This window comes from Myotis yumanensis, unplaced genomic scaffold (assembly GCF_028538775.1).
Source record: "Myotis yumanensis isolate MYYU_CA2020_CCGP unplaced genomic scaffold, mMyoYum1.0.hap1 SCAF_16, whole genome shotgun sequence".
In the NCBI taxonomy this organism is placed as follows: domain Eukaryota; kingdom Metazoa; phylum Chordata; class Mammalia; order Chiroptera; family Vespertilionidae; genus Myotis; species Myotis yumanensis.
In genome coordinates this window covers 46,005,395-46,030,788 of record NW_027223767.1, presented here as the reverse complement: position 1 = coordinate 46,030,788, position 25,394 = coordinate 46,005,395, and the positions used below count along the sequence as shown (strand labels likewise).

At 58.9% G+C, this 25,394-nt stretch overlaps 3 protein-coding genes across 3 annotated transcripts; all 3 read left to right on the top strand.

The window, feature by feature from the left end:
- Nucleotides 1-421: 421 nt before the first annotated feature.
- On the top strand, nucleotides 422-4,544 carry KRT19 (keratin 19). Its single transcript, XM_070393211.1, has 6 exons — nucleotides 422-914; nucleotides 2,900-2,982; nucleotides 3,207-3,363; nucleotides 3,655-3,816; nucleotides 3,953-4,078; nucleotides 4,187-4,544. The coding sequence occupies exons 1-6, from the start codon at nucleotides 483-485 to the stop codon at nucleotides 4,439-4,441; spliced, it is 1,215 nt and encodes a 404-aa protein (XP_070249312.1). The 5' UTR covers nucleotides 422-482; the 3' UTR covers nucleotides 4,442-4,544.
- Nucleotides 4,545-9,785: 5,241 nt separating this feature from the next.
- KRT15 (keratin 15) lies at nucleotides 9,786-14,406 on the top strand. Its single transcript, XM_070395033.1, has 8 exons — nucleotides 9,786-10,369; nucleotides 11,293-11,375; nucleotides 11,496-11,652; nucleotides 12,094-12,255; nucleotides 12,339-12,464; nucleotides 12,638-12,858; nucleotides 13,280-13,305; nucleotides 14,041-14,406. Exons 1-8 carry the CDS (start codon nucleotides 9,890-9,892, stop codon nucleotides 14,139-14,141), a joined length of 1,356 nt encoding a protein of 451 aa, XP_070251134.1. The 5' UTR covers nucleotides 9,786-9,889; the 3' UTR covers nucleotides 14,142-14,406.
- Nucleotides 14,407-20,441: 6,035 nt separating this feature from the next.
- KRT13 (keratin 13) lies at nucleotides 20,442-24,480 on the top strand. Its single transcript, XM_070393809.1, has 8 exons — nucleotides 20,442-20,958; nucleotides 21,907-21,989; nucleotides 22,155-22,311; nucleotides 22,498-22,659; nucleotides 22,748-22,873; nucleotides 22,963-23,183; nucleotides 23,809-23,834; nucleotides 24,151-24,480. Exons 1-8 carry the CDS (start codon nucleotides 20,500-20,502, stop codon nucleotides 24,207-24,209), a joined length of 1,293 nt encoding a protein of 430 aa, XP_070249910.1. The 5' UTR covers nucleotides 20,442-20,499; the 3' UTR covers nucleotides 24,210-24,480.
- Nucleotides 24,481-25,394: the final 914 nt, after the last annotated feature.

Sequence of the window (25,394 nt, the reverse complement as noted above, 5' to 3'; positions counted from 1 at the left end):
AGGGGCTCAGTTCCGGATTCTTGAGGGGGACTGTGAGTGAGTGATCCCTGGGGGAGGAAGGGAGCAGCATACACTCTCCCAGGGACCTAATTCCTGGGGTGATCTGATGAAGGGGGGTCAGAGTGTGCACTGGAAAGGGGTGTCTAAGCATGTTGCGAGGGGGGTGCAGATGGGAACAAGCGGGCGCCAGAGGGAGAGCCTGGTCTGGGGGCCCAGTGGGCTGGGCGGGGCGGCTCCCTCGGGGCTGGAGTCTCTGGCCCCTGGGAGGAGGGAGTGATGGAGGCAGAGCCGCCAGGAGCTGGCCAATGGGGAGCGTGCCCGTGTGTGCACTCAGGAGCCAGCAAATTCCTCGGCCTCAGATATCCCGCCCGGTCTCCCCCCTCCCCTCCCCTCGAGCATAAAAAGCTCCAGGTGAGAGCCTGGTCACTCCTCCCTCGGACCTCAGCTCCTCCGACCAGAGTCGCTGCCAGTCCTCTCTCGCTATGACTTCCTACAGCTATCGCCAGTCCTCGGCCGCCTCGTCCTTCGGGGGCCAGGGCGGCGGCCTGATGCGCTTCGGGGTGGGGGGCGCCTACCGCGCGCCCAGCATCCACGGCGGCTCGGGCGGCCGCGGCGTGTCGGTGTCCTCCGCCCGCTTCGTGTCCGCGTCCTCCTCTGGGGGCTACGGCGGCGGCTACGGCGGCGGCTACCGGGGCGCCGTGGCCAGCTCCGACGGGCTCCTGATGGGCAACGAGAAGGTGACCATGCAGAACCTCAACGACCGCCTGGCTTCCTACCTGGACAAGGTGCGCGCCCTGGAGGCGGCCAACGGCGACCTGGAGGTGAAGATCCGGGACTGGTACCTGAAGCAGGGCCCCGGGCCGGCGCGGGACTACAGCCACCACTTCAAGGCCATCGAGGAGCTGCGGGACAAGGTGGGCGCGCCCGGGCGCGGGAGGTGCACCTGCCTGCGCGCCTCCAGCCCTGCGGGCCGGGCGGGGAGAGAGGCGGTGGCCCGGACTGCGGGCGCCGGGCCACTTCTGGGCGGGGCGGGGCGGGAATGAGCCCGTTAGGACTTGGGAGGTGGGAGGGCCGCAGGGTGGGCAGGAGAGAAGGTGGGGGGGGGGGGGGCAAGACAATGGAGCAGGAAGTGGAGGCCAGATAGAGGGACCAGGGTGTGGAACTGTTGGGGGGAGGTAAGTGGGTGGGGCATGTTGCAGGAGAGGCCGGTGGGGGTGGGGAGGCCAGGGAAAAGGGGTCTGGAGGAATTGGGGGACATAGGACACCAATGTGGGCAGCCCTGAGGTCCAGACCTGGAGCCCCCTTCGCCCTCGCAGCAGGAAAAGGGAGTTTGGCCTGGGAGGGATCTGGTCCACCCTGGGCCAGCCCTGCCTCGAGCTGCTCCCTCCCCGCCCCCCCCGCCCCCCCCCCCCCCCCCCCATGGGGCCTCTGCTTTCCTTGTCTCTGGAGGACCAGGGCCAGGTCTGGTTTCCATCACGCTCAGGCCCCTCCCTCCAGGCCTAGGGAACCACCTGGGACTTGAGAGAAGCTCTAGGAGAAATGGGAGAGGCTGGGGGTGTCCCCTGGACAGGATGAAGGAGGGACAGATGCAGAGGCCTTGGGGTTCTTTGCTGTGGAGACCGCTGTCTGAGGACAGGGTGGGCACCAGTTCTCTGTCCTGGGCTCTTACAAGGGCCCTGGGAGCCTGCAGGGTGGGGCTTGGGCTCCGCCCACAGTGAAGAGCTTGGAGCTCTGTCCTGAACACATGTAGGAGAAGCCAGTGGGGGGGGGGGGGGGGCATTCTGGTCTCCCCACAGCACTGCCCAGTGTCCACCATGGGCATGGCGCTGGGTGCTGGGACATAGATCAGGCCACAGACACGGAGGGACGCCTAGAGATACACAGTGCTAAGTTGTGACCTATGATAGGAAATACATTTTTGTTGTTTGTTCATTTTTACCGGAGGATATTTTTCTATTTATTTTTTTCTATTGATTATTTTTTGAGAGAGTGGAAGGGAGGGAGATAGACACAGAGAGAGAAAGACGTTGATGTGAGAGAGACACATGGATTGGTGATCAAGCCTGCAGCCCAGGTACATGCCCTTGACTGGAATCAAACCCCAGACCCGAATCGAACCTGGGCCCAATGTTCTATCCACTGAGCCAAACCAGCGAGGGCTAGGAAATACGTTTTAAGATGAGTCCTCACGTTCTCTCATACACATGCACAATGGAGAGAAAAGTTTCCGGAAGCCATCCTTACCCTACTGTGAGCGATCACTTCTGCTATGTTCATCCTGTTCTGTTCCATTTAAAAACGATGCAAATCACCGCACAGCACAATGACTACCGCGTCATGACCTGGATGCACGTAGCTTAATGGTGTGACCATGCCCCTCAGGTCACGGGACCTGAGATTGGGGGTGACAAGAAATCCTGAACTTCACGTCCCACCCCCACAAAATAGGTACCCACTGACCTGACATGAAAGAGGTGTAAGGTGCCCGGCTCCTAATAGATGCTCAACAGACTTCCCTTCCTTGGGGCAGAATGCTGTGAGTGGGGCATACAGACAGGGGTAACCCCCTACCTCCCCACTTCCCTGCATCTGGTTTGCATATCATAGAGGCTATCTTCCTTGACACCATGTGGAATTTCCCTGAGCACAGGTCTCAGAGACACTCTCCCCAGGCTCTCCTGCCTGCCCTCCCCTGCTCATCACCTCCCGCCCCCCACCCCACCCCCTGGGCTCCGCCTCCTGGGCAGGACTGATGCCAAGGTCTCCCAGAGAGCAGGCCCGTGGGCAGATGAGGGGCTTGTCTCCAGGCAGCAGGGGCACACTCATTTGCTCCCCTTTCTCTGAAAAGAAAGTGGTGGGCAGTGCCAGTGTGCTAAACTGCCAACCTTCTGCCTTCCAGATTCTTGGTGCCACCATAGAGAACTCCAAGGTTGTCCTGCAGATCGACAATGCCCGTCTGGCTGCGGATGACTTCCGAACCAAGTGAGCATCTCTGCCCTGCTGGGCTGCAGAAGCCGGGGTGGGGGGGTGGGTAAGAGGGTGTGGGGGGGGGGGGGCGCAATCCCAGGCCCTTTTGGGGCTTAGTGCAGTGGGGGCACTGGTTGAAGAACACCCCTCATGGACCCCGGACCCTAAGGAGGTGAGGAAGTGAGTCTTCAGAGGCACAGAGGAAAGGCTGGCCTGACTGCAAGTACTTCCTCTGAAAGGTACGAGACGGAGCTGAGCCTGCGCATGAGCGTGGAGGCGGACATCAACGGCCTGCGCCGGGTGCTGGACGAGCTGACCCTGGCCAGAGCCGACCTGGAGATGCAGATCGAAGGCCTGAAGGAGGAGCTGGCCTACCTGAAGAAGAACCACGAGGAGGTGGGTTCCCAGCGGGGCCCCCCCGGCTTCCCAGGGCTCCTCAGGACACCTGTTTCCTGTATGTTCTGACCACGGCCACACTGGCCGCACTCTCAGCATGGCCCTGGGTGTGGAGCATGGCTTCCAGGGTGCCAGCAGGGGATGGTGGCAACCCGCTCTCTCCCCCAGGGCCAGCTCCTAGGTCTGCATCCGAAAACCAGCCCCCTTCGGCCTGCGGGGTTGGGGAAGGACCTGGCCCGGGCCCAGCAGGCTCTGGGCCCTGACATGCCCACCTCTGCTCTGTCTTCCCAGGAGATCAGTGCTCTGAGGGGCCAGGTGGGTGGCCAGGTCAGCGTGGAGGTGGATTCCGCTCCTGGCATTGACCTAGCCAAGATCCTGACTGACATGAGAAGCCAATATGAAGTCATGGCCGAGAAGAACCGGAAGGATGCTGAAGCCTGGTTCACCAGCAAGGTATGAAGGGGGAAGCAGGTGCCCTTGGTTGGAGGGGGGGCCGGGGCGGGGGACGGTGGCAAGGAGAGAGGGCTTGATGCTCCGAGGTGAAGGTCTGCCTCCGGGCTGATTCCCTTCGTCACCTCTCTGATTGCAGACTGAGGAGCTGAACCAGGAGGTCGCTGTCCACACGGAGCAACTGCAGGTTAGCAAGACGGAGGTCACTGACCTGCGCCGGACCCTCCAGGGGCTGGAGATCGAGCTGCAATCTCAGCTCAGCATGGTAGGTGCCCTCTTCTCTACGGGATGCACACTCGTGCCCTTGCGGACTTGGGCAGCCTGGACAGGGGCACAGGCTCCGCTGAGTCACCTTGTCTCTCCCTGCCCTCAGAAAGCCGCCCTGGAAGGCACGCTGCGGGAAACGGAGGCGCGCTACGGGGCCCAGCTGGCCCAGATCCAGGGGCTGATCAGCAGTATCGAAGCCCAGCTGAGTGACGTGCGCGCTGACACCGAGCGGCAGAACCTGGAGTACAGGCAGCTCATGGACCTCAAGACGCGGCTGGAGCAGGAGATCGCCACCTACCGCAGCCTGCTGGAGGGCCAGGATGCCTACTACAACAACCTGCTCACCACCAAGACTGCCTGAGCCCAGCAGCCCCCTGGGCTTCCTGCTTCCAGCTGAGGGATGGATGCGCCTGGGTGGGGAGAGGGGAGGGGAGGGACCCTTACCTCTGGCTCTTCCTTTGACCTGTCAATAAAATGTTATGGCTCAAGGGAGGAAGGGCATCGGGTTTGTTTCTTCAGCCCATGGAAATGGGCCAGGCCTAGGGCCTTGTTAGGTTTTATTTGGACCAGAGTCCACCCTGTCCCAGGAAAGGGAAGGGAGGGTGCTCACAAACTCTGACTGTTCGGGTCATTCTTGTTGGCAGAAGTCTTCATTAACCTGTTTCTTAAAACAAGCTTATGACTCCCATTTCACAGAAGGATAAGCTAAGGCTCAGAGAGGTGAGATGGTTTGTCGTATATGTAACTGCTCCAACACATGGCAGAAGTGGGGTTATTTTTTTGCTTCCAGGTTAGTTTGCTTTCAACTATATTCCTCCAAGGGTTGGTGTTTGTGTGTATGAAATGAATGGTTACTGAACACCTCCTAAGGGCCATTTAATCAAAACAACCCTAAAAGGTAGTAAGTATGAGTTGCATCTACGGAGCAGGAAACAGGCTCAGAGGTTAAGTACCTTGTCCAAGGCCGCACAGCAATTTTACGGGGCGGAGTGAAGACTAGAATCTAGGTGGCCTGATTCTTAACTCAGTGCTAAGCCGGCACCAGGTCTCCTAGGATCCACACCACTTGTGCCAGGTCCTCAGGACATTTCGGTCTGGCTCCAGGTGAAGCCTAGGACAGGGATCCCCTGGGGCAGTTCCTGCTGACACTTTTCCACCTGACGGAGGAGACACTGGGGCTTTGGGGGGAGAGCCCGAGTAATGGGGGCAGGCATCCACTCAGCAAGGCTGGGGAGTGCCTGCTGGCGTGCGTCTGTGTGCAGGCGCCAACACATTCAGCCGTTCCTGGGCAGCCCCACATAAGCCCCTTTCGCCCACCAGCCCATACCTGGGCCCGGAGCCTGGAATGGGACCCACATGTGACCCAGACCTCCTACACAGACCCCCCAACCGGGCTGGCCTGGAGCCGGGCCAGCCGGAACGCAAGTCCCAACTTCCTGGTACAACTCTGCCCTTGGGTGGGTATGGTCCTGCCCCTGTGGTTTATAGCTCGGTTGCCAAGAACGGAGGCCAATTAAAGATAAATAAGTCCCACTTGGCCTTGGTCGAGAGGTTCAGGCTGAGGGCATCTGTTCAGGTCCCATGGCTCTGACAGCTGGCTACCCTGTGAGGGAGAGGGGCGAGCGAGGAACACTCTCCTCCATATCATCCCCCCTCCTTCCCCCAAAGTCTGTAGGGAAATGGAATGCTTGTTGCTGGGAGCCCAGCACTGTGCTAGGGAGACCCGTGATCCTGTCATTCCCATGCCAATCCTGAAGGGGGCGCTCTTGCTGCCATTGTCCTGTGGGCCTTGGAGGTTTATTAGTTTGCTGCAAACCACATGGCTGGTGACTCCAGAGCCCAGCTCTTCCCTGCTGAGCCCTGGGCCAGGAGCCCTTTCTGCAGCTTCCCTAGCTGTGCTGCTCTGGCTTGCAGCACCCACAGCCCGCCTCTCCCACTTCACTTCTCAGGAGGCTTTGTAACTACAGACCTGAGACCTGGCTGCACCCTCAGGCTGGGACTTCCCAGAGATACTTGTCCCCAGTTCATGAAAGCCTCTGTTGTCACAGCTGAAACCCTCCCCCATGCCCCAGAGGCCCCTGGAATGTGGCTGGGGGCGGGGTCTGGGTCCACACAGGTGGGGTAGGTGACTGGGTCACAGGTCTGGGTGCTGGGAATGAAGCAGTCCTTTGTGCATGTGAGTGGTGGAGAGAGGGCAAGGGCGGGGACACTTAGGCCTCGGTCTGAGAGCTGAAACTAGGGGTTGACATAAGCGGCTGCCAATGGGAAATGGGAGAGAGGGGGAGAGAGAAAGGGGGAGGGGATTTGGGGGGCAAGGTCTTTCCATCCCTGCGGGTCACCTGGCAACTGCAGTTTGCAAAGCACTTCCTGTCAAGCATTATCGCTCCATCCCTGTGAGTCAGACTGGGCAGGAGTTCTTTCTAACTTTCCGGATTGGTAGACTGAGGCTCAGACAGAGGAGGCGCGATTACCCAAAACCACACACCTAATAACTGAGAAAGGAAGAATTCCAAGGGGGTCCCTAGGCCCCAGGTCATGTGCTCTGTCCCTAGCGTCTCCCTTGGGGGTGGGTGGGGGTGGGTAGTGGCCACCAAATGCTGACTGTGGCCCTGTAGCTGGTGTCTGTGTCAAGGCCTAGCTTTTAAAATTATTATTATTATATTATTATTATTGCGGTAAAACAAGTAACATACATCTTACCATCTTAACCGTTTTTAACTGTACAGTTCAGTGGTATTAAATACATTCAAATTGTTGAGTCACCATAACCACCATCCATCCTCATAACTCTTCCCTCCTAACTCTTGTAAAACGGAAACTCTGTACCTATTAAACAATAACTCCCCGTTCCCTCCTCCTCCCCACCCTGGCAACCACAATTCCACTTTCTGCCTTCATGATTTTGTAAGTACCTCATAAAATGGGAAAATGGCCCAATTTTGAATCAGAGGTTTTCTTGAAAAAAAAAAAAATATTTTATTGATTTCAGAGAGCAAGGAAGAGGGAGAGATAGAAACATCAATGACGAGAATCACTGATCAGCTGCCTTCTGCATGCCCCACACTGGGGATCGAGCCCGCAACCCGGGCATGTGCCCAACCAGGAATCGAACAGTGACCTCCTGGTTCATAGGTCAGGCCGATGTGCAACCACTGAGCCACACTGGCCAGACACCAGAGAGTTTTAATCGCACCCAGAGGAGGAGTCCAGCCGAGCCCCTGGGTTGCACCACCCCATCCCAAGGAGGAAAGGCCAGCTCTAGGGACAGCCTGTCTGCGGTGGACAAAGCTCGGAAACTGGCACAGCCTCCTGGGCAGGCTACACCCTGGACTGCGCCAAACAGCCCGATCCCCGCCCTGGCCAGCCATCCCCACCTGGTGCTCATTTGCAGGCCCCAAGGCCCCTCCCGGACCTTGAGCTCACAGGAGCTATTGGGACTGAACCAGGGATTTGCATGGGCCTGAGAGTGGAGGGAAGGCTGCCCTGGGGGGCTGCTGAAGGGGAGTGGGGTGCAGAAGAGGGGCTGGCTACGGTCCAGCCCTCCCTCGCCCCGGGGTGATGGTGAATAATTGTTCTCTATAATTGCTCCCGTGTTAATTGCTGGGGCCGTAATGTCTGCAGAGGCTTTAATGAGTGATGGCTGGTCTGACTTGGATTATTTTTCTTTTGGAGGAAGACAATGTTCCCCACCCACGAGACAATACCATACTGTCTGGGCCCTGCACTCGGAGGCCCGGCTCACTGTGAGGCAGGTGAGGAGGAGCCCACCCACCCAGGCCTGTGGTACCCCTTCCACCATCCCAACTCAGAGGCAGGAATCTGGGGTCAGTGGGAGGGACCCTCTTGTTCTGTCCTCTGAGTGGTGGGGTGGGGGGGAAGTCAGAGGGCCGTTTGAGTCCTGGCGTCGCCCCTTACTAGCTGTGCCGCCTTGCCCCAATCACTTTCCCTCTCTGAGCTTCCATTTCATTCCTTCTGAAACAGGACGAGGGATCATCTTCTGTGAGCTGAGGGTTAGGGGAGATGTTGGGTTAGGGGAGGTGTTGGGTTAGGGGAGGTGTTGGGTTAGGGGAGGTGTTGGGTTAGGGGAGATGTTGGATGCAAAAGCTTGATGTAAACTGTGAAGTGTGCCTGGAAATAAGGGATGACTGTGATGATAGCAATAATGAAACGGCCTGCATTGCCTGCCAGGCGCTGGCTACGAAGGATGTGGAAGAGCGATGCTCACAGGGCATGATCCGATGCCTGGGGACACAACTCTCTCCTGGCGAGGCTAGTCCCAGGCGACGGACATTCCCCCCACTGTGTGGCCCCTCAGAAAATGGGGTGCTAGGAGGGGACAGGAGGGGCCTCCTGGATCTCAGGGCTTCCCCAAAGTGGGAACTGAAAGTGCCCCTTTGCCACAAGGACACCGAGACTTAAAGGTTTCACACGCAGTCACTGATAGAGGCAGGATTTGAACCTTGGCCCGAGGGGCCCCCGAGCCCTGTCTACTGCACTGAGGTGCAGCCCTGGTAGGACCCTCCCTCCCTCCACCCCCTCCACCCCAACTCTCCAGTTCAGGCTTGCTTACTTCCCCAGCCCCTGTTCCTTCTCAGTCCCGGAGCCAAGGCCACGCCTCCAAGTGGCGCTGCCCACAGCGATCAGGTATCCACGGAAAGCCAGGCCCGAGCTGGTGGCAGAGAAGAGGGGTCCCTCTCTGGCCTCAGCATCCTGCTCTGGGAGGCGGTGCCTCTGCCTTCAGGGTCTCAGGCTGCCTGCCAGGCATCCTATCGTCTCCCTCCCCACAGCTCAGGCACGCAGAGCCCCCTGGGCACGGTCCCTCCTCGCCTGTGCGGCTTCGCGGGGCGCACGGAGGCAGTGGCGTTTACCTGGCCCTGCTGTGCAGTGACATGCCTCTCCCCGAAGCTAGGGGCTTCCTGAAACTCGGCCCAGTCTTATCTGCCGAGGTTTGCCCCAACGTGTCCCAGGAGTAAGCAAGGCTTCAGTGACATGTGCGTTTGGCAGGTGGCGGAGTATCAATCAGCCCCTTGTCAGCCCTGCGCCTGCTGGCCTTTGAGAGGGCGCCAGTGCCGTGGGCTAGGGCTCGGGGAGGGTGGAGGGGAGACCATTTGCACCATCCAGGTAGTGACAGATGCTGTCCTTGCTGATCCCCTCAACTGGAACTCGACTCAAGACCCCACCCCCTGTCCTCAGCCGGTCCCCAGGGGCCCTGCATCCCTGCATCCCTCCCGGCACCTCTGCCCGCCGACCCCCGGGGGCCATGGCTCTCCTGCGGCCCTGCAGGCACTCACATGGGGTCTGGGAGCTGGACAGCACAGAGCAGGGACGGGAACTGAGAGCAGGTAGCTGGCCACCTAGGGGCCTGGGTCCTGGGCTGGGGGCAGCCAAGAAGCCCAGCTGAGGCCAGGGCTGGCCTGAGCTGCTCTAACTGTGTGTGATTCGACTTACTCCGCGTCCTCAACCTGGAGTGTGGAAATGAGCCTGAACTCCAAGTGTTAAAACCATGGCCTGGGGCAACAACACCATTGGTTCTGAATCATCTCTTTTGTTGCATTAAAAAAAAAAAACAGAAAAGAAAAACTCCCCACCAGCCACATGGAGGTGTGCAGGCAGCTGTGTTTGTCAGGAATGCAAAAGGAGCTGGCTTGCCTTTGGGGGAGGAGACATAAACCCACAACACCCTCCGAGGGGTGTATATAAGGAGCCCCAGGTCCGGGGGGTGACAGGCGCAGCACGCTGGTCTCGGGGCAGCCTGTACCTCCCGCCGGCATCTCCTGCGCTTGCTGATCTCACGGGCAGCCGCCTGGCCATGAGCACCACATTCCTGCAGACTTCTTCCTCCACCTTCGGAGGTGGCTCTCCCCGGGGGGGTGCCCTCCGGGGCGGGGGCAGTGGCTTTGGTGGGGGGAGTCTTTATGGGGGCGGTGGAAGCCGAAGTATCTCGGCTTCTTCTGCCAGGTTTGTCTCCTCGGGGTCAGGAGGGGGCTATGGGGGCGGCATGAGTTCTGGCTTCGGTGGAGGGGCTGGTGGTGGCTATGGTGGGGGTTTTGGCGGTGGCTTTGGTGACTTTGGGGGTGGCGATGGCGGCCTCCTCTCCGGCAATGAGAAGATCACCATGCAGAACCTCAACGACCGCCTGGCCTCCTACCTGGACAAGGTGCGCGCCCTGGAGGAGGCCAACGCCGACCTGGAGGTCAAGATCCGAGACTGGTACCAGAAGCAGAGCCCGGCCAGCCCGGCGCGCAACTACAGCCACTACTTCAAGGCCATCGAGGAGCTGCGGGACAAGGTGAGTCCTAGGGGTCAGAGGGAGGGGGCGGGTGGCTGGTGCCCTGCCCACACCTCTAGTATCCGTGCTCCTGCTGCCTCGAGGGAATCCTCTCCTGCCGGGCAATGACTGCCAGTGGGTAACCTTGGTAAATTTGGAGCCCGGGGAATTCTTCCCAGGCCTGGACGCCGGCACCCATCTGCTCCCCTTGGCAGTGCTGGGCCGGTCCTGGGATCTGGTCAGGACGGCTGGGGGCCAAGGTGGGCGCAGTGACAGAAGGCAACAGCTCTCCCTGAACCACGCACCCTAGAGAGCAGGTGCCGTCCGCTTCTTCTGTGAGAACGATGGATGTGGCTGCAGGAGCCTGAGTGCAGGGCTTCCTGCCACACCCTCTGAGGATGTCTCTGGTGCCAAAAGCACTGTTGGGGCTTAGAAGACCTGGAATTCTCTACGGGCTCTGCTGCCCACTCACTCACCCTGTTGCTCTCCTGGGCCGGTTTTCTCAGCTGTGAGATGCCCTCCTCAGCTGCCCTCCAGGTCCCTCCCACTGGCTTTGGGGATGGGAGGTCCTGTAGATCCCTGGCTGGGTCAGGCTGTGCAGGGGCCAGCGACTCCGAGCTGTCCAAGGGGAGGCAGGTGGACGATCCCTGAGAGGGCCGTTGTCAGAGCCCCACCCCCACCCCACCCACTCTTATTCCCACAGGGGGTGCCAGGCAATCCTTGTTCCTTGGTCTTCCATGCCCCTGAGACAGGGGCAGATCAAGTAGTGGGCACCTGAGATAAGGGTGGACTCGGCCCACAGGCTTCTGTTGGTGGTGGCAGAGGAGAGATCCCCTGAGGTGGAGGGGAGCGGGGGAGGATGACCTGGGGACCTGGGGAACAGGGTGGGGAGAGCAGCAGGGAAGAGAGGGATCCTCTTGGCACCAACTGTCTGTCTCCTACAGATCCTGGCGGCCACCATCGACAACTCCCGGGTCATCCTGGAGATTGACAACGCCAGGCTGGCTGCCGACGACTTCAGACTCAAGTGTGTGCCTGCCCCGCCCCTCCCCTTCCCCCCTTTCCTTACCCTCCCTCCCCCACTTCCCAACTCAAGCAGCCCAGACCCCTCGCCCTTCCTTAGCTTGGGCTCCCTCTCTTTTCCCAGGTACGAAAACGAGCTGGCCCTGCGCCAGAGCGTGGAGGCCGACATCAACGGCCTGCGCCGGGTGCTGGACGAGCTGACGCTGGCCAAGGCCGACCTGGAGATGCAGATCGAGAACCTGAACGAGGAGCTGGCCTACCTGAGGAAGAACCACGAGGAGGTGGGGTGGTGAGACCAGAGTGGGGCCGCTGGTGCCTCCTCACAGTTGTCTGGAGGGCTTGGTGGTTCAGAAATGCACCCCATAAACTCCAAAACAGGGGTCCCCACGGAGAGGAAGGGGTACTGTTCTCTGGTGACCCAGACCCCTTTCCTCCCTCATCCATAGCCAGAGCAGGTGGCCCGTGGGAACTGCTGTCCGGATCTGCTTCACGAGCTCATGCAAGGGCCCTGCTGTTTTGAGGTCCTCCCTTGGGAGCACTAGAGAGGAAGGGAGACCCTGAGAGCGGAGGGGCCCATGCGGTCAGACCCCTTCCTGCGCCGTGGGAAGCAGGTGGGGTGGGTACGGGAGAGCCACGGTCACGCAGTGAGTTAGGGACCACGAAGAATTGGCATGGGGGGCCCCAGACTCTCTGCTCTCCTGCCCTCTGTCGCCACCCTGCAGGAGATGAAGGAGTTCGGCAGCCAGGTGGCCGGCCAGGTCAACGTGGAGATGGACGCGGCCCCGGGCGTGGACCTGACCCGCGTGCTGGCCGAGATGAGGGAGCAGTACGAGGCCATGGCTGAGAAGAACCGCCGAGACGCCGAGGCCTGGTTCTTCAGCAAGGTGCGCCCGGCCTCCCGGCCTCCCCAGCCCCCCAAATCTCCCAAGAAGTCCATGGGGCTCACTTCTCTGTGTGTGACCTACAGACCGAGGAGCTGAACAAGGAGGTGGCCTCCAACACAGAGATGATCCAGACCAGCAAGACAGAGATCACAGACCTGAGACGCACCATGCAGGGGCTGGAGATCGAGCTGCAGTCCCAGCTCAGCATGGTATGGCTCCCCCGCCCCCCAACCCTAGTCTATTCCACCCTCCATGGCGGATAAAGCCTTGGTGTTCCCAACCCCCACAGAGGGGGTTCCCTGCGTTCATTCAATACCCCTCCCCGTGCCCCTGGTGCTTCCTTCTGGCCCGACGTGCGCCTATTGGTCTGCTGCCCCCCTAGAAAGCCGGGCTGGAGAGCTCCCTGGCGGAGACGGAGTGCCGCTACGCCACGCAGCTGCAGCAGATCCAGGGGCTCGTCAGCAGCCTGGAGACCCAGCTGGGTGAGCTCCGCAGCGAGATGGAGGCTCAGAACCAGGAGTACAAGCTCCTGCTGGACATCAAGACGCGGCTGGAGCAGGAGATCACCACCTACCGGAACCTGCTGGAGGGCCAGGATGCCAGGCAGGCTGGGTGCAGAGGGAGGGAGGAGGAAGGGGCCAGTTGTGGCGTGGGGGGTGGGGGGGGTGGGGGAGGAGCGCCACCCAGGGGGTTGATAGTGCTGCAGTGAGCAAGGACGGGGCGAGAGGCCGGGCTCTGGATTCTGCACGCTGGTCTTCGGTTGTTACTTAGCGCAGGTCACGGTCACTTCTCTGGACCTGTGTGACATCTGCACACGGCAGCCGTGGGGCTAAGGGTGGTTCCGTTCCATGCATGAAGCAGAGGGGGTGCTATTGTAGACCAGCATCTGTCTGCATGTGGGTGGCATGGCGGGACCAGCTCTCAGCCTCTGGAGAAGTCAGATTTTTTTTTTGGGGGGGGGGTGGATGTAGGGGGCTGGGGAGGACACCCAAGTCTTGGCTTACATCTGCTTCCCCTCTTTCAGGATGGCCGGCATTGGCACCAGAGAAGGTAAGAAGGCTTCGCTCTTCCTGAGTGGGGAGGGCCGTGGCTAAACCCCCCATTCCTCTTGAATGGGAGGAAGGAGAAAGAGGCCGAGCATGCCAGTCAGGTGGGGACACGCCCATCCCGATTGGTACCTCTTCCCCAGGGGGACCCTCTAGCAGCCCCGGGGGAGCTGGGGTTGAAGATTTATCGAGAACCTCCCAGGCTTATCAGGCTCTGTCTAGGGCAGCGGTTCTCAACCTGTGGGTCGCGACCCCTCTGGCGGTCGAACGACCCTTTCACAGGGGTCGCCTAAGACCATCCTGCATATCAGATATTTACATGATTCATAACCGTAGCAACATTACATTTATGAGGTAGCAACGAAAATAATTTTATGGTTGGGTCACAACATGAGGAACTGTATTGAAAGGGCCAGAAGGTTGAGAACCACGGGTCTAGGGCCTTGCTCCCCCGGGCCCCACCGCCACGCACTTAGGCTGAGATGCCCAGGATGACTCCCTGTTCACGTGCAGTTAAAACCCCCGACATCCGTGCTCACTGCCTGCACCTGCCGTGGCCACCGCCCTTCCCTGCGATGAGTAATTCCACCCCAGCCCTTCTGGCAGCCCTTGAAGGAGGGGCCAGTGGCCACTCTCAGGGGTGCTGCCCAGTTCTCCCAGAACTCAGCCAAGTCCCGCCCCCTGGGAGTGGAGGAGGGCAGGGAGGGCCCCCACTCTAAAGCTTGCTCCTTCTTTCTAGCCTCCCTGGGAGGCGGCGGCGGAGGCAGCAGCAAACTCCACATCAATGTGGAGGAGTCAGTGGACGGGAAGGTGGTTTCTTCCCGAAAGAGAGAGATCTGAGTGCCCAGGGCAGGAGCGATGTCCCGCACACGCCCACCCTCCCAGGCTGATGGAGGACTGGCCGGAGGGGCGGGACAAGCAAACTCTCTTCTTCCTTCAGCGGTGCCAGCGCAAGAGGGTCCTGGTCTCCTAGTTGGGAGCTTCCCTTGCTCTCCTCTCCCTCCACCCCCCAACCGCCAGCTCTCCCTCCTCATTGTGTAACAAGGCCATCCCTACGGTGTGGTGTTTGTCCAGGCAATAAAAATCGCTTTTCCTTTTTCAAATATCTCTTGGTAGTGCGTCCAGTTTTTCTTGTTGGGGCCTCTGAGGAAGCCCAGGGCCCACATGCTGACGTCTCCCCCCACTTTGGCCTCTTCCCTGCCGGGTGTAATTCATTCTTTGGGGTGCCCAGGGCCCTGGGACAAGCCCACGCTGCCCGGGTGACTTGCTGTTCTGATGGACTCCATTCGGTGATCATGGGAGCAGGAGACGGGGGTGGGTGGGTGAGGAGGCGCTTCCTCAAAGCGGTTTTGCGAACTTAGCACAGAACTTGGCAGAGCAACGAATTATTCTTTTTTATAGACATCACTTTTATTTTTGTAGCTTACAAAAGGAATAAATATGCTTTATGTAAAACCATCGACTAATGACTTACTGTGTGACTGCCTGCAAGGAGTGTACTGGGTCCCTGCTGTGTGGTTGGCCCTGTGCTGGGCACACCCACCCACGGGGTCTCCTGTAATACAACGGGGGGTGGTCAGGATGACTACTCTCATTTTAGAGATGAGGAAGCTGGGGAGAGGCAGGACTGGCCAGTGGCCTCATGGTTGAATTTAAAGTAAGCAGCAGGGTTGGGCCTGAGCCCCACGTTTGTATGACTCCAAGACCAGGGCCTCCTCTGGCCTCCTCAGGCCCCAGCCCTTCCCAGTTCACTGCTAGGACCCCCTCCCCCACAGGAGCTGTTTGAACCTCCCTCCTTCCCAGCCAGGCACCCTTGACCTCCAGGTGGCAGAGCCATTCCCATCTCTGGCCCCTGAAGTCGCCAACTCCTCTGCACAAAACACTTCAAGTGCCCAAAGAGAAAAACACCAGCTCCAGGAGGGCCTCCCTGATTTCTCCCAAGCTTACATCCAAAGCAACACCAACCCTTCCTCTGTCCAAACCCCGCTCTTGCTCCCCTGACCCCAGCCTCTCCACGCTCCGGCCCATTAGAGCCGAGGCAACCACGCACACCTGATTTATTGCCTCTGGTCTGGGGCTGGTTCCTCTGGGATTCTTAGCCCTGGAGAGAGGGCAGGGAATGAGGAAGTGGAGGCCTCTGGGTGCTGTGGCTGGGCTGGGTCCGTGGGGAGAGGGAGAACTGGTTTCTTAGCCCTTTGGGAAGAGCAGGTTGGGGGTGGTGCCTCTGTGATCCTGAGAATCAAATCATTTTGGGGGAGAGCCAAGCCCTCTGAGAGGGGGCCCCTGGGCCTCGCTGCATAAAACTCCTTGCCCGGCAGCTCCGGTTGGAGAAAAGCTGGCTCCTGTGCTTTCTGAGAGAGATTTGATCTAGAATGTGTCTCCTGAGTACACACTTTCCCCGGGGCTGGAGGAAGCAAACACAACTGATGAAGTGCCTGCGCTGTGCCAGGCATTCAATTAATGGCCTCTCACTCACTCTCCCAACAGCTTTGCAAAAGCGGGGTCCGCCTTCAGCGTCAGTTTTCAGGAGCGGAACCCGCGGCCCAGGGACGTTAGTAACGTGAGCAAAGTCATGGGCTGGGAGATAGGGAAGCCGAGTCTGGGAATTGTCTCTGTTCCAGACCCCGGCTTTCCCCTGGCGTCACAAGGGCGACAGACGAAGGACACACCTTTCTTTCCAGGAAGTACCCAATGGACACCCACTTCTTAACCTCTCTGGGCAGCCTGGTCCAGCCTCCTTCAGCCGCTATGGCCTGAAAGATGGTCCTCGCATCTGAGCTCGGTCTCTTGTGCTGTGGTTAAGCTTATACTGAAGCCCAAGGCACCAGGGGCCAGGTCCCCGGCCTCCTGGGAACGGCCAGGCGCCTTCCTGAAACTCTCAGACCCAACGACTTGGCTGCTCCTGCCTCACCGCCTCTGGCCTCTGTGGAGAAGTCTTAGGCCCGAAGCAGTCAGCACAGGTGTTCTCAGCCTTTACTCTGTGAGAGTAATGACCTCTGCAAGCTGCAGACAGGCAGGTGGGGCCTTCTCTGGGGCTGGGCTCCCAGCTGCGGGACGGGGAGGGAGGCTGTCTCTCTCTCTCCCTGCAGCACCGGGCCCTGCTCTGCTGGGGCTCCAGGAGGGCCCTCAGGGAGTCCCTCAGACTTGCCAAGCCCTGGCCCCTGTCTGACCCTGGAGTGAGCTGCCCACACCCAGGGGTAGCTCTGCCAGGCCGAGCCCTTAAATAGTCTCAGCAGAGATGGCCCGCCTCCTGCCTGCCCCTGGGCTGAGGTCAGGCTTGGCCTCCAGCCAATCTGAGCCTCAGGCACTGGGCCTCCCTTTTCTCCACGAGAGAGGGCAGCTTTGGGACTAGGGATTAGGGCCCCGGGCGTGTCCTTTGCTGGGGCTGGGCTTCCTAGAGCAAGCGTGTGATGTGCCCACCACTCTCCCCCTGAGGACTTTGGCTGGTCCTTGTCCCTCTCCGGGCCTCAGTGTCCCATCTTTAAATTGAGGAGTCTGGCTGCACACGATGGTTTGGAAGGTCTCTGTGAGCTGGGACTCAGAGGGGAAGCGGCCTGTGGGAGCTGGGAGAGCGGGGCCATGTCTACTCTGGGCACGGCTGTGTCCTCAGAGTGGGCGCTAAAGAGATCCTGACCTAACGCATGCACTTGCTTCCCCTTGGCTTTCCTGCCTCAGACATGGCTCTGGGTGTCTGATAGCAGGTTGGGCGTGTGCCCACCTGGTGCTCACCTGGCCCTTCGTGGGCAGCTGGCGGTACAGGGGAGATGAGAAGCTGGCAGTAGTTTCCAGGCCGGTGTGGCTCAGCAGTAGAGTATTGACCCAGGAACCAAGAGGCCATCAGTTCCATTCCTGGCAGGGCACATGCCCTAATTGCAGGCTCAATCCCCAGTGGGGGGTGTGCAGGAAGCAGCTAATCAATGATGTTTCTCTCTCATCCATGTTTCTGTCCATCTCTCTCCCTTCCTCTCTCTCTAAAAATCAATTACAAAAAGAAGTTGTCAACTTTCCCATGAGATTTAGACCTGGGGTGACCCCACTGGATATCACGCCTGCTTTCCACCCTTCTCACCCCAAACCAGCAGACAGTGTTTCGAGTGCCCTCTCAAGCCCCGAGCTTTGGTGCTCACACCGGAGACAGTTGTTAGACGGCTGACCCATCAGGCATCAGCTGCACCAGCTGTGCCCTGTGGGAAGCAGGACCGCCTGTCAGCTGGGTCTGGGGGATGGGGTCCTGAGCACAAAGAGGTCAACAGTGGATACCCCTGTTTGGATAGGATGGCACTAACACTGGCCTGAAAGGGGCTTACCAGGCAGTGATTAAGGGCACAGACCCTGTAGCTAGAGGTTTAAGTCTTGGCTCTGACACAATTGAGTTTGGGCAATGCATTTAACCTCCATGGGCCTCAGGTTCCTCATCTGAAAAAAGAGTATGATAAAGATACTCTTTTTTGGGGGGTCTGTGTTACATTTATTTATTTATTTATTTAAATTTAAACTATTTATTATTTAAAGTATTACATAAGTCTCTCCCCCCACCCCCATGACCTTTCCCTGGCCGCCCCCACACCTCATAGTCAAGTTGTTTTGAAGTCATGCATGTAGAGTGTTTAACACAGCATTCAAGAAATGTTAACGAGTGTTGTTTTATTATCTTTAAACACATACAGAATGGAACACCAGGAGATCATTCATTAGCAAGTCTCTACGACAATATCAGGTGGGGGCGAGAGAGCCAGGGTCCAAGTTTAAATCTTGACTTCATGGTGACCTTGGCCAAATGGCTTGGTCTCCCTGGACCTCAGTGGCCTCATCGATAAAACAGGGCCAATAAGCACCCTCTCTGGTTGTTGGACGGACTCAGCGGGTTAAGGGCAGCCTCCTGGGCAGGGGGAGCTCATGTACCAGCTTTCTCTCTCCTTCCCGGGAAGCGTCCTGGGGAGGGGACTGACTGTGGTGTGATTTCAGCAGAACGCAAAGCAGAAAGCTCCAGACCAGCGAGCAGTGCCTCGGCCCGCACTCGGTCCTGTGCTATTAGCACCCGGACCTCCGCCCAGCTTCCCCCGGGAGGCCCAGCTTCCCTGTGGGTCAGAGGCCAGCATTCCTGTGTCAAGGACCCGAAAGTCCCTCCTGGGGAGAGGAGAGGCGGGGAGGGCTGTGCCCTGGCCCGGGAGGGGGGCATGTGTGCGCTTCAGGGCTTTGCGGGATCTGAGGTATTGTTCCTCTGAGAGGCGTTGGCCAGAACCTGCTCAGCAGCCCCGGGGAGATCATCACTCCGGGCCTGGCAGGTTCCATTAATCACCTTTTTGTCAGTTCTGATCCTCTCCTGAGAGAGCCAGAGCTCCTGGTTTGGGCTGAATCAAACGCTTTCAGAGGGAGAGCTGAGCCATCAGTTTGGGGCAGAAGGGCCGGGCCAGGTCAGGGGTCGGCGCATCTCGGGGTTCACAGGGCTCTGAGCACCCTCAGCCGCCCTGGCTCTCTCCCTGGTGCTGACACCCGCTGGGTAAAGCTCAGGCCGCTTCCCTACCTGCAGCAAACAAAGGCGCGAAAGCCCTGACTCAGAACCCTCTTTCCTGGTCTTGCTGAATCAGCCCAGATCACCTCACACCGGGGCCACCCTACCCCGGCCCTGGCCTGGTCCCACGCAGACCCTCTGGCTGGTGCTGCCAGAAGGCTGCTGCCGAGAGGTCGTTCACAGCAACCCTGGCCCCTTGGTGAGTGGGGCTGGGAGTCCGAGTCCCGGGCCCTCCACTCTCAAACCTGGAACCTTCTTCTGTCCCGGGCTCTGGGTGGTCACCTCAAGGCCCTTTCCTTCCAGCCTGGGTGGTGAGGGCCCCTCTGGCAGAGTTACTAAGGGCAGCTGAGTTTCAGCCACTTGTCAGAGAGATCCTGGCCCCCGGTCCTGGGCCACATCCTCCCATGTGGCCTCTTGGTCAAGCCCTCACCATCTGAGGCAGGTGTCACGTGGTTGGGGGGCTGGACACGGCCCCGCTCAGGTACCGCAAGGCCTTCTGTCTGGGCTTGGCGGTGCAGCCAGGGCAGCTGGTATAATGGAGTCATGAAACACACAGGCCGGGCTGATCCAGGGCTTCTGAACCCTGGATCAGCTGAGCAATGATTCTCTCTTATGATTGATGTTTCTCTCTCTCTCTCTCTCTCTCTCTCTCTCTCCCTTCCTCTCTGAAATCAATAAAAATACATTAAAATGCATTAAGCTGGACACATGATTTGTACATTTTATTTTATGATAATTATACCTAAGAAATGAGCCTTAGATCCGACAGAACCAGACGTCGGTCTCAGTCCTGACTCTGCCCTTCAGGCTCAGTTTCCTCGTGTGTGAAATGGAGACAATAGCAGGACCCACCTCATCCGCTGCTGCAAGGCTTACACTTCCAGGCCACCAGTATAAAGTTCTTAGCCCGGTGCTGAGGGATCTGAGAGTATGACCTATGGTAACGTACAGGGTCGCTTCCTCTTCCCGTACCTCAGTTTCCACAGCTGTGCTGGATGGCCCCTAAGGTCCCATGCCACCGTAACTTTATCTGAGGGTCTTGGAGTCATCTTCTTCTCAGCCAGAACACTTTCAAGGTAGTTGACCCGACAGAACCAAGCAAAGTTTGCCCTCAGCGTCGCTGGGGGCTCGGGGGCAGGTGAAATGCTAAGAAAGAGGCAGCGCTTTCTGGTCAGAGGTTTTAGAAATAGAAAGAAGGGAGGCCAAGGGCTGTGGTGACCTCGCAAAGCACCTGGTCACTCTGCAGCCACCTCTCCCTTCACAGAGGCACCTGAGCAGCCTTTGCAGCTCGGTCCCCATTCCAATACTGGGTGGGGCCCAGGCCTCTGGGAGTGAGTTCCTCCAGCGGAGAGGTGAAACAGAATTCAGCTGTCAAAGGGCAGTCCTAAGCAGAACACCGTTCCCTCTGAATCATCCCTTTTGTCAAGGGTTTAAAGAAAAAAAAGCCAGCACCCCCCTTCCCCCCGAGGCACAACCCACCCTGGAAAGTGGAGGCACCTGAGCTTGTGGGAAACAGAGACGCCCAGCTGGCACCAATCAGAGGGTGGGGATGGGAGGAGAGGAGATGGGGCCATTGTCCAACCTCTGCGGAGGGTGTATAAAAGGCATCCACCGGGGGAAGAGCCACATCCTCCGCCCAGGCCAAGTCAAGCTCCTGCCCGCACCTGCTTTCCATCTTCTCTCATCATGAGCCTTCGCCTGCAGAACTCCTCCACCAGCTACGGAGGCGCATGCCAGCTGGGGGGAGGCCGCGGCATGTCCAGCAGCTGTTCCAGCCGATTTGTCTCTGGGGGATCCGCTGGGGGCTATGGCGGCGGCATGAGCTGTGGCTTCGGTGGAGGGGCTGGTAGTGGTTTCGGAGGTGGCTTCGGCGGTGGCTTTGGAGGCAGCTGTGGTGGGGGTTTTGGCGGTGGCTTTGGTGACTTTGGTGGTGGTGATGGCGGCCTCCTCTCCGGCAATGAGAAGATCACCATGCAGAACCTCAATGACCGCCTGGCCTCCTACCTGGAGAAGGTGCGTGCCCTGGAGGAGGCCAACGCCGACCTGGAGGTCAAGATCCGAGACTGGCACCTGAAGCAGAGCCCGGCCAGCCCGGAGCGCGACTACAGCCACTACTACAAGACCATCGAGGAGCTGCGGGAAAAGGTGAGCCCTTGAATGTTGAGGAGGGTCCCTGTGTGCAGGGCAGAGCTGAAAAGGCCAGGACACGCAGTACCCCGGGGGGACCAGAAGATGCAGGGTGGATGGAATTCTCACCCTTCCTGCCGGGGAACATTCTAGTCTTTTACTACCAAGGGTCTCCACTCCTGATGGGCTTTCTCATGCCATAACGCCCCAGATGCGCTTTCTCCCATTCTCCATTTTATTGTTGTTCATGCTCGTGTCAACGTTTTTATTGCTTTCCAAACAGTTATGTTATTAGTGACTCACGCTCTAGAGTCCTAACCCCCTGAGTTATTTGGACACCATGACAGTTTTAAAAGCCACGAAGAATGACTAAAGTCAATAGAGAAACGGATGCAAGTTCACTCGCTGGGCTGGAAATACTAGTTCACTTTGTAGGGCCCCCTTTCAAGTGTTATTCTCAACTGGCTGCGGCCGGGTGGGGGAGATGGAGGCAGAGGCTTAGGCAGTGCTAAGTGGAGCTTCCCTCTAAGCCTATCCATCATAGGTGATGCCAGCTTGTCGGAACAGATACCCACCTGCCCCTGCCCGGGCTGAGTCCCAGCTCTGTGGAGTGGATTTTCAGTGCTTCAGGATAGAAAAGTGTAGCCAAGGAGTCCAAATAGATGCATATATTTGTTTGGTTTTCCCTCTGCTCAGCTGGCAGACCAGCTCTGGCGCAGTGACGAACTGTGTGCAGCCAGGTGGACTGCCTCCTGGCCTAAGGGAGTGGCCCTCCGGACAGTGGCCTAGAGAGGCTGCTAGTCTGAGGCCTTGGAGACCTGGCTGTCCAAAGATGTTCTCTTCTCAAAAGGGATCCGGCCGGCCCCTCATTTTACAGAGAAGCAACCCAGGTCCAGCTCCCATGCTCTCTCAGCCCTCCTCCCCCAGCTCCTGGAACCTCCCGCGGTTACCTTCTGTGTTTTGCAGATCCTGGCGGCCACCATCGACAACAACCGGGTCATCCTGGAGATTGACAACTCCCGGCTGGCTGCCGACGACTTCAGGCTCAAGTGAGTTTGTTCCCATTCACCGTTCCTCACAGTCTCTTGTTTTAGACAAACGCTCATGACACTGGAGCTTCCCAGGAGCGAATGTCTTGGAGAAGTAGCAGAGTCCAGGGGGAGTGTCGAATGCCACCGATGTGTTGTTTTTTTCAATTAAAAAAAATCCTTCAGGTATGAGAACGAGCTGACCCTGCGCCAGAGCGTGGAGGCCGACATCAACGGCCTGCGCCGGGTGCTGGATGAGCTGACCCTGGCCAAGACTGACCTGGAGATGCAGATTGAGAGCCTGAATGAGGAGCTGGCCTACATGAAGAAGAACCATGAGGAGGTGAGAGGGGCATGGGCCTGCCATGGTGCACCACCTCCCGTGAGAAAGGGGAGCCCAATGCCATTGCCAGACTCTGCGCTCCACTGTGGGATCTGGAAGGGCTTTCCAGAACATTCCAGTAGCATCCAGAACCAAGGAGAGGAAAGAGGAGGAGCCTCATAACCTCTCGCTTTCCCACCCCCACAGGAGATGAAGGAGTTCAGCAACCAGATGGTAGGCCAGGTCAACGTGGAGATGGATGCCACTCCAGGCATTGACCTGACCCGCGTGCTGGCGGAGATGAGGGAGCAGTACGAGGCCATGGCTGAGAAGAATCGCCGAGATGCCGAGGAATGGTTCCACAGCAAGGTGCCCGGCCCCCTTCCCCTGAGGAGCCAGGGGGTGCCAAGCCTGCCATCTGGGCTTCTCCATCACCTTCCCCCTGTTTGCGTTTCAGAGCGCGGAGCTGAACAAGGAGGTGTCTTCCAACACAGAGATGATTCAGACCAGCAAGACGGAGATCACGGAGCTCAGGCGGACGCTCCAGAGCCTGGAGATCGAGCTGCAGTCCCAGCTCAGCATGGTACACCTGCGGCCCCCTGCCCAGCGGCCACCGCCTCCGGGCCTCCCCTGGGTCGGGCTCCCCTCACCACCTCTCTCCTGCCTCACCAGAAAGCCGGGCTGGAGAGCACGGTGGCCGAGACGGAGTGCCGCTACGCCACGCAGCTGGTTCAGATCCAGGACCTGATCAGCAGCATGGAGGCCCAGCTGAGCGAGGTGCGCGCTGACACCGAGCGGCAGAACCTGGAGTACAGGCAGCTCATGGACATCAAGACGCGGCTGGAGCAGGAGATCGCCACCTACCGCAGCCTGCTCGAGGGCCAGGATGCCAAGTAGGTCCCCGCCAGCCTCTCTCTTGGGAAAGTGCCGGCGGGCTCTGGGCTGTGAGAGCAGGCAGCGTCTTAGGGATCAGGCCCTCGTGTCCCAGGCAGGAGGGGGCCTGAAGGAGCTTAAACAGCCTGGACGAAGACCCAGGACCAGAGCTCCCCTGTCCTCCGGAATCAGGCTGTAGCATCCATGCCTCTGACATTCTCATTCAGGCCTCTGAATGGGGCCAGCAGGACTAGGGACCGTGGAGGGAACACCTCCCATTGGAAAAATAGGATCTTGGATTCAGGTCAGCCCAGCAAAGCTCTTACAATGGCGATGTAACAGCCTTTGGACCATCTGCAGAGCCCAGGCCATCAGGGCGGGGTGGGGGTGGGACTGAGTGAACCAGAGGGAGGACAAAACTTCTGGCAAATGCCCTGCATTTGGGGGCCAACGGTACCTTCTCCTGAGGCCTCAGACAGACAGACAGACCTGACAGGCACCTGCTGCTGCTGCCCCTGGGCTGAGGGCACAGTTAGGTGAAAAGGCCCCACTCAGGGCTCCAAACGATGGTCTGAGTCTTTGTGAGGAGGGTGGGTGCTGACGCCAGTGGCCTTTCTGCTCACGGCTGCCTCTCCTCTCTTCCAGAATGACTGGCTTCCCCACCTCCGGAGGTAAGGACATGCTGGGGGCGGCTCCTGCTCACGGCCCTGGAGGGCCGGCGGGGGGCAGCGCTGGACTTCCCCATGGGAAGGGGGGCGCGGCGGGGAACATGGGCATTTGCCCACCTGTTTTCCTTTCATCACAGATGGCTCTGTCCCCTAGAGCCACTGGCTGTCTGGGAGAAAGCTGGCTCTGGGGACACCCATAGAGTCCCCGTTAACTAACCCCTCACTGACCAATGCGGGGGCTGGGGGCCCTCCTGGGGCCCTGCCCTGGCCAGAGGTGAGTTTCTCCAGCCTGAGCATCTCTCGCCTCCTTGTTTCCCAGGAACCACCAGCTCCAGCACTGCTCGCCGTCCTTCTGAGGTCACCACCCGTCGGCCTTAAATCTGCCGGGCATCCCCTCCCTCTGTCTTCAGCGTCCAGAGCGGGAGAGAGCTGAAAGGGCCTGCAGGAGAGAGGGAGGGACCTCAGGAAGCTCGGTCACCCCGCTCCCAGGCCCGGGCCCCCCTCTCCCTGGGTGGGCGCTCCTTGCTCTTCCCTCTGGGTTGGCTTCCTTTTCCTCCTGATCTGGCTGCTCTGATTTCTCCGCTTCTCTGCTCAAAAAAAAAGAAAAAAAAAAGAATTCAATAAAGTTTCTTCCCTTTTTGCAAACATATTTTTGATTCTGGCCTGGTTTTTGTCGGTGGCACCTGATTTGGGGCTATGGGTGAGCAGGACACCCCGACAAGCTCAGCCCAGGGAGCTCCCAGTGGGCATGCCAACAGCACCGGTGCAACAGGACAAACAGGGGCGCGGGGGTCACGGACGATGGCACTCTGCAAACACAGACATGGGGCAAACCAGAGACATGTGGGGGCATGCGAGTCAGCTCAACACCCTAGAGGGTGTCCAGTAATAAGGCAGCAGCGGGGTCCTGTTGAGTCCGTTAGTGGGGAGATGTGGATGAGAGGTGTGGAGGGTGCTGGGCAGGCTGTGAGCGGCCGGTGCAGGGCTGCTTTGGGGAGAAGGAGGCCCAGGACAATTACCCCAGCCCCAGCCTGCTGCCTCCCTGCTCCCTGCAGACATGATGGGCATCCCGACCTGCAGTGCCCCCTCAGCCTGCCCCCAGGTCCTGCCGTTCCCAACCTCTCAGTGAAGCAGCCACAGGCCTCCATGAGCGACCCGTGTGCTCTTTCTTCCCTGCTTCCCCTCTGCACCCTGCCCCCACCCTCACCGCCACTCGGGATGTCCCAGCTCGGACTTGCAGCCTCCTCTTGCTCAGCCCGCCCTTTACACAGGGACTGGTCTCCTGGACCCTGGCATAGGCGCACTTCTCTTTGTCCTCTTGTCTGTGATTGTTTGCGAGTGAGGACACTCATGTTGTATGTTCAGGCAAGAGATTCCAGACTAGAGGGGACAATAACACAGGGGAAAGGGATAATGTGCCCAGCACTCACTCTGTACAGGGCTCCTTTCATTCTTTATTTCATCTCTACAACAATCCATGAGTTGGCACCGCTGTGCCCATTGTACAGATGTGAAGGCTGAGGCTCAGACTGGTTAAGTGGCCTGCCCAGCATAAGAGCAGGG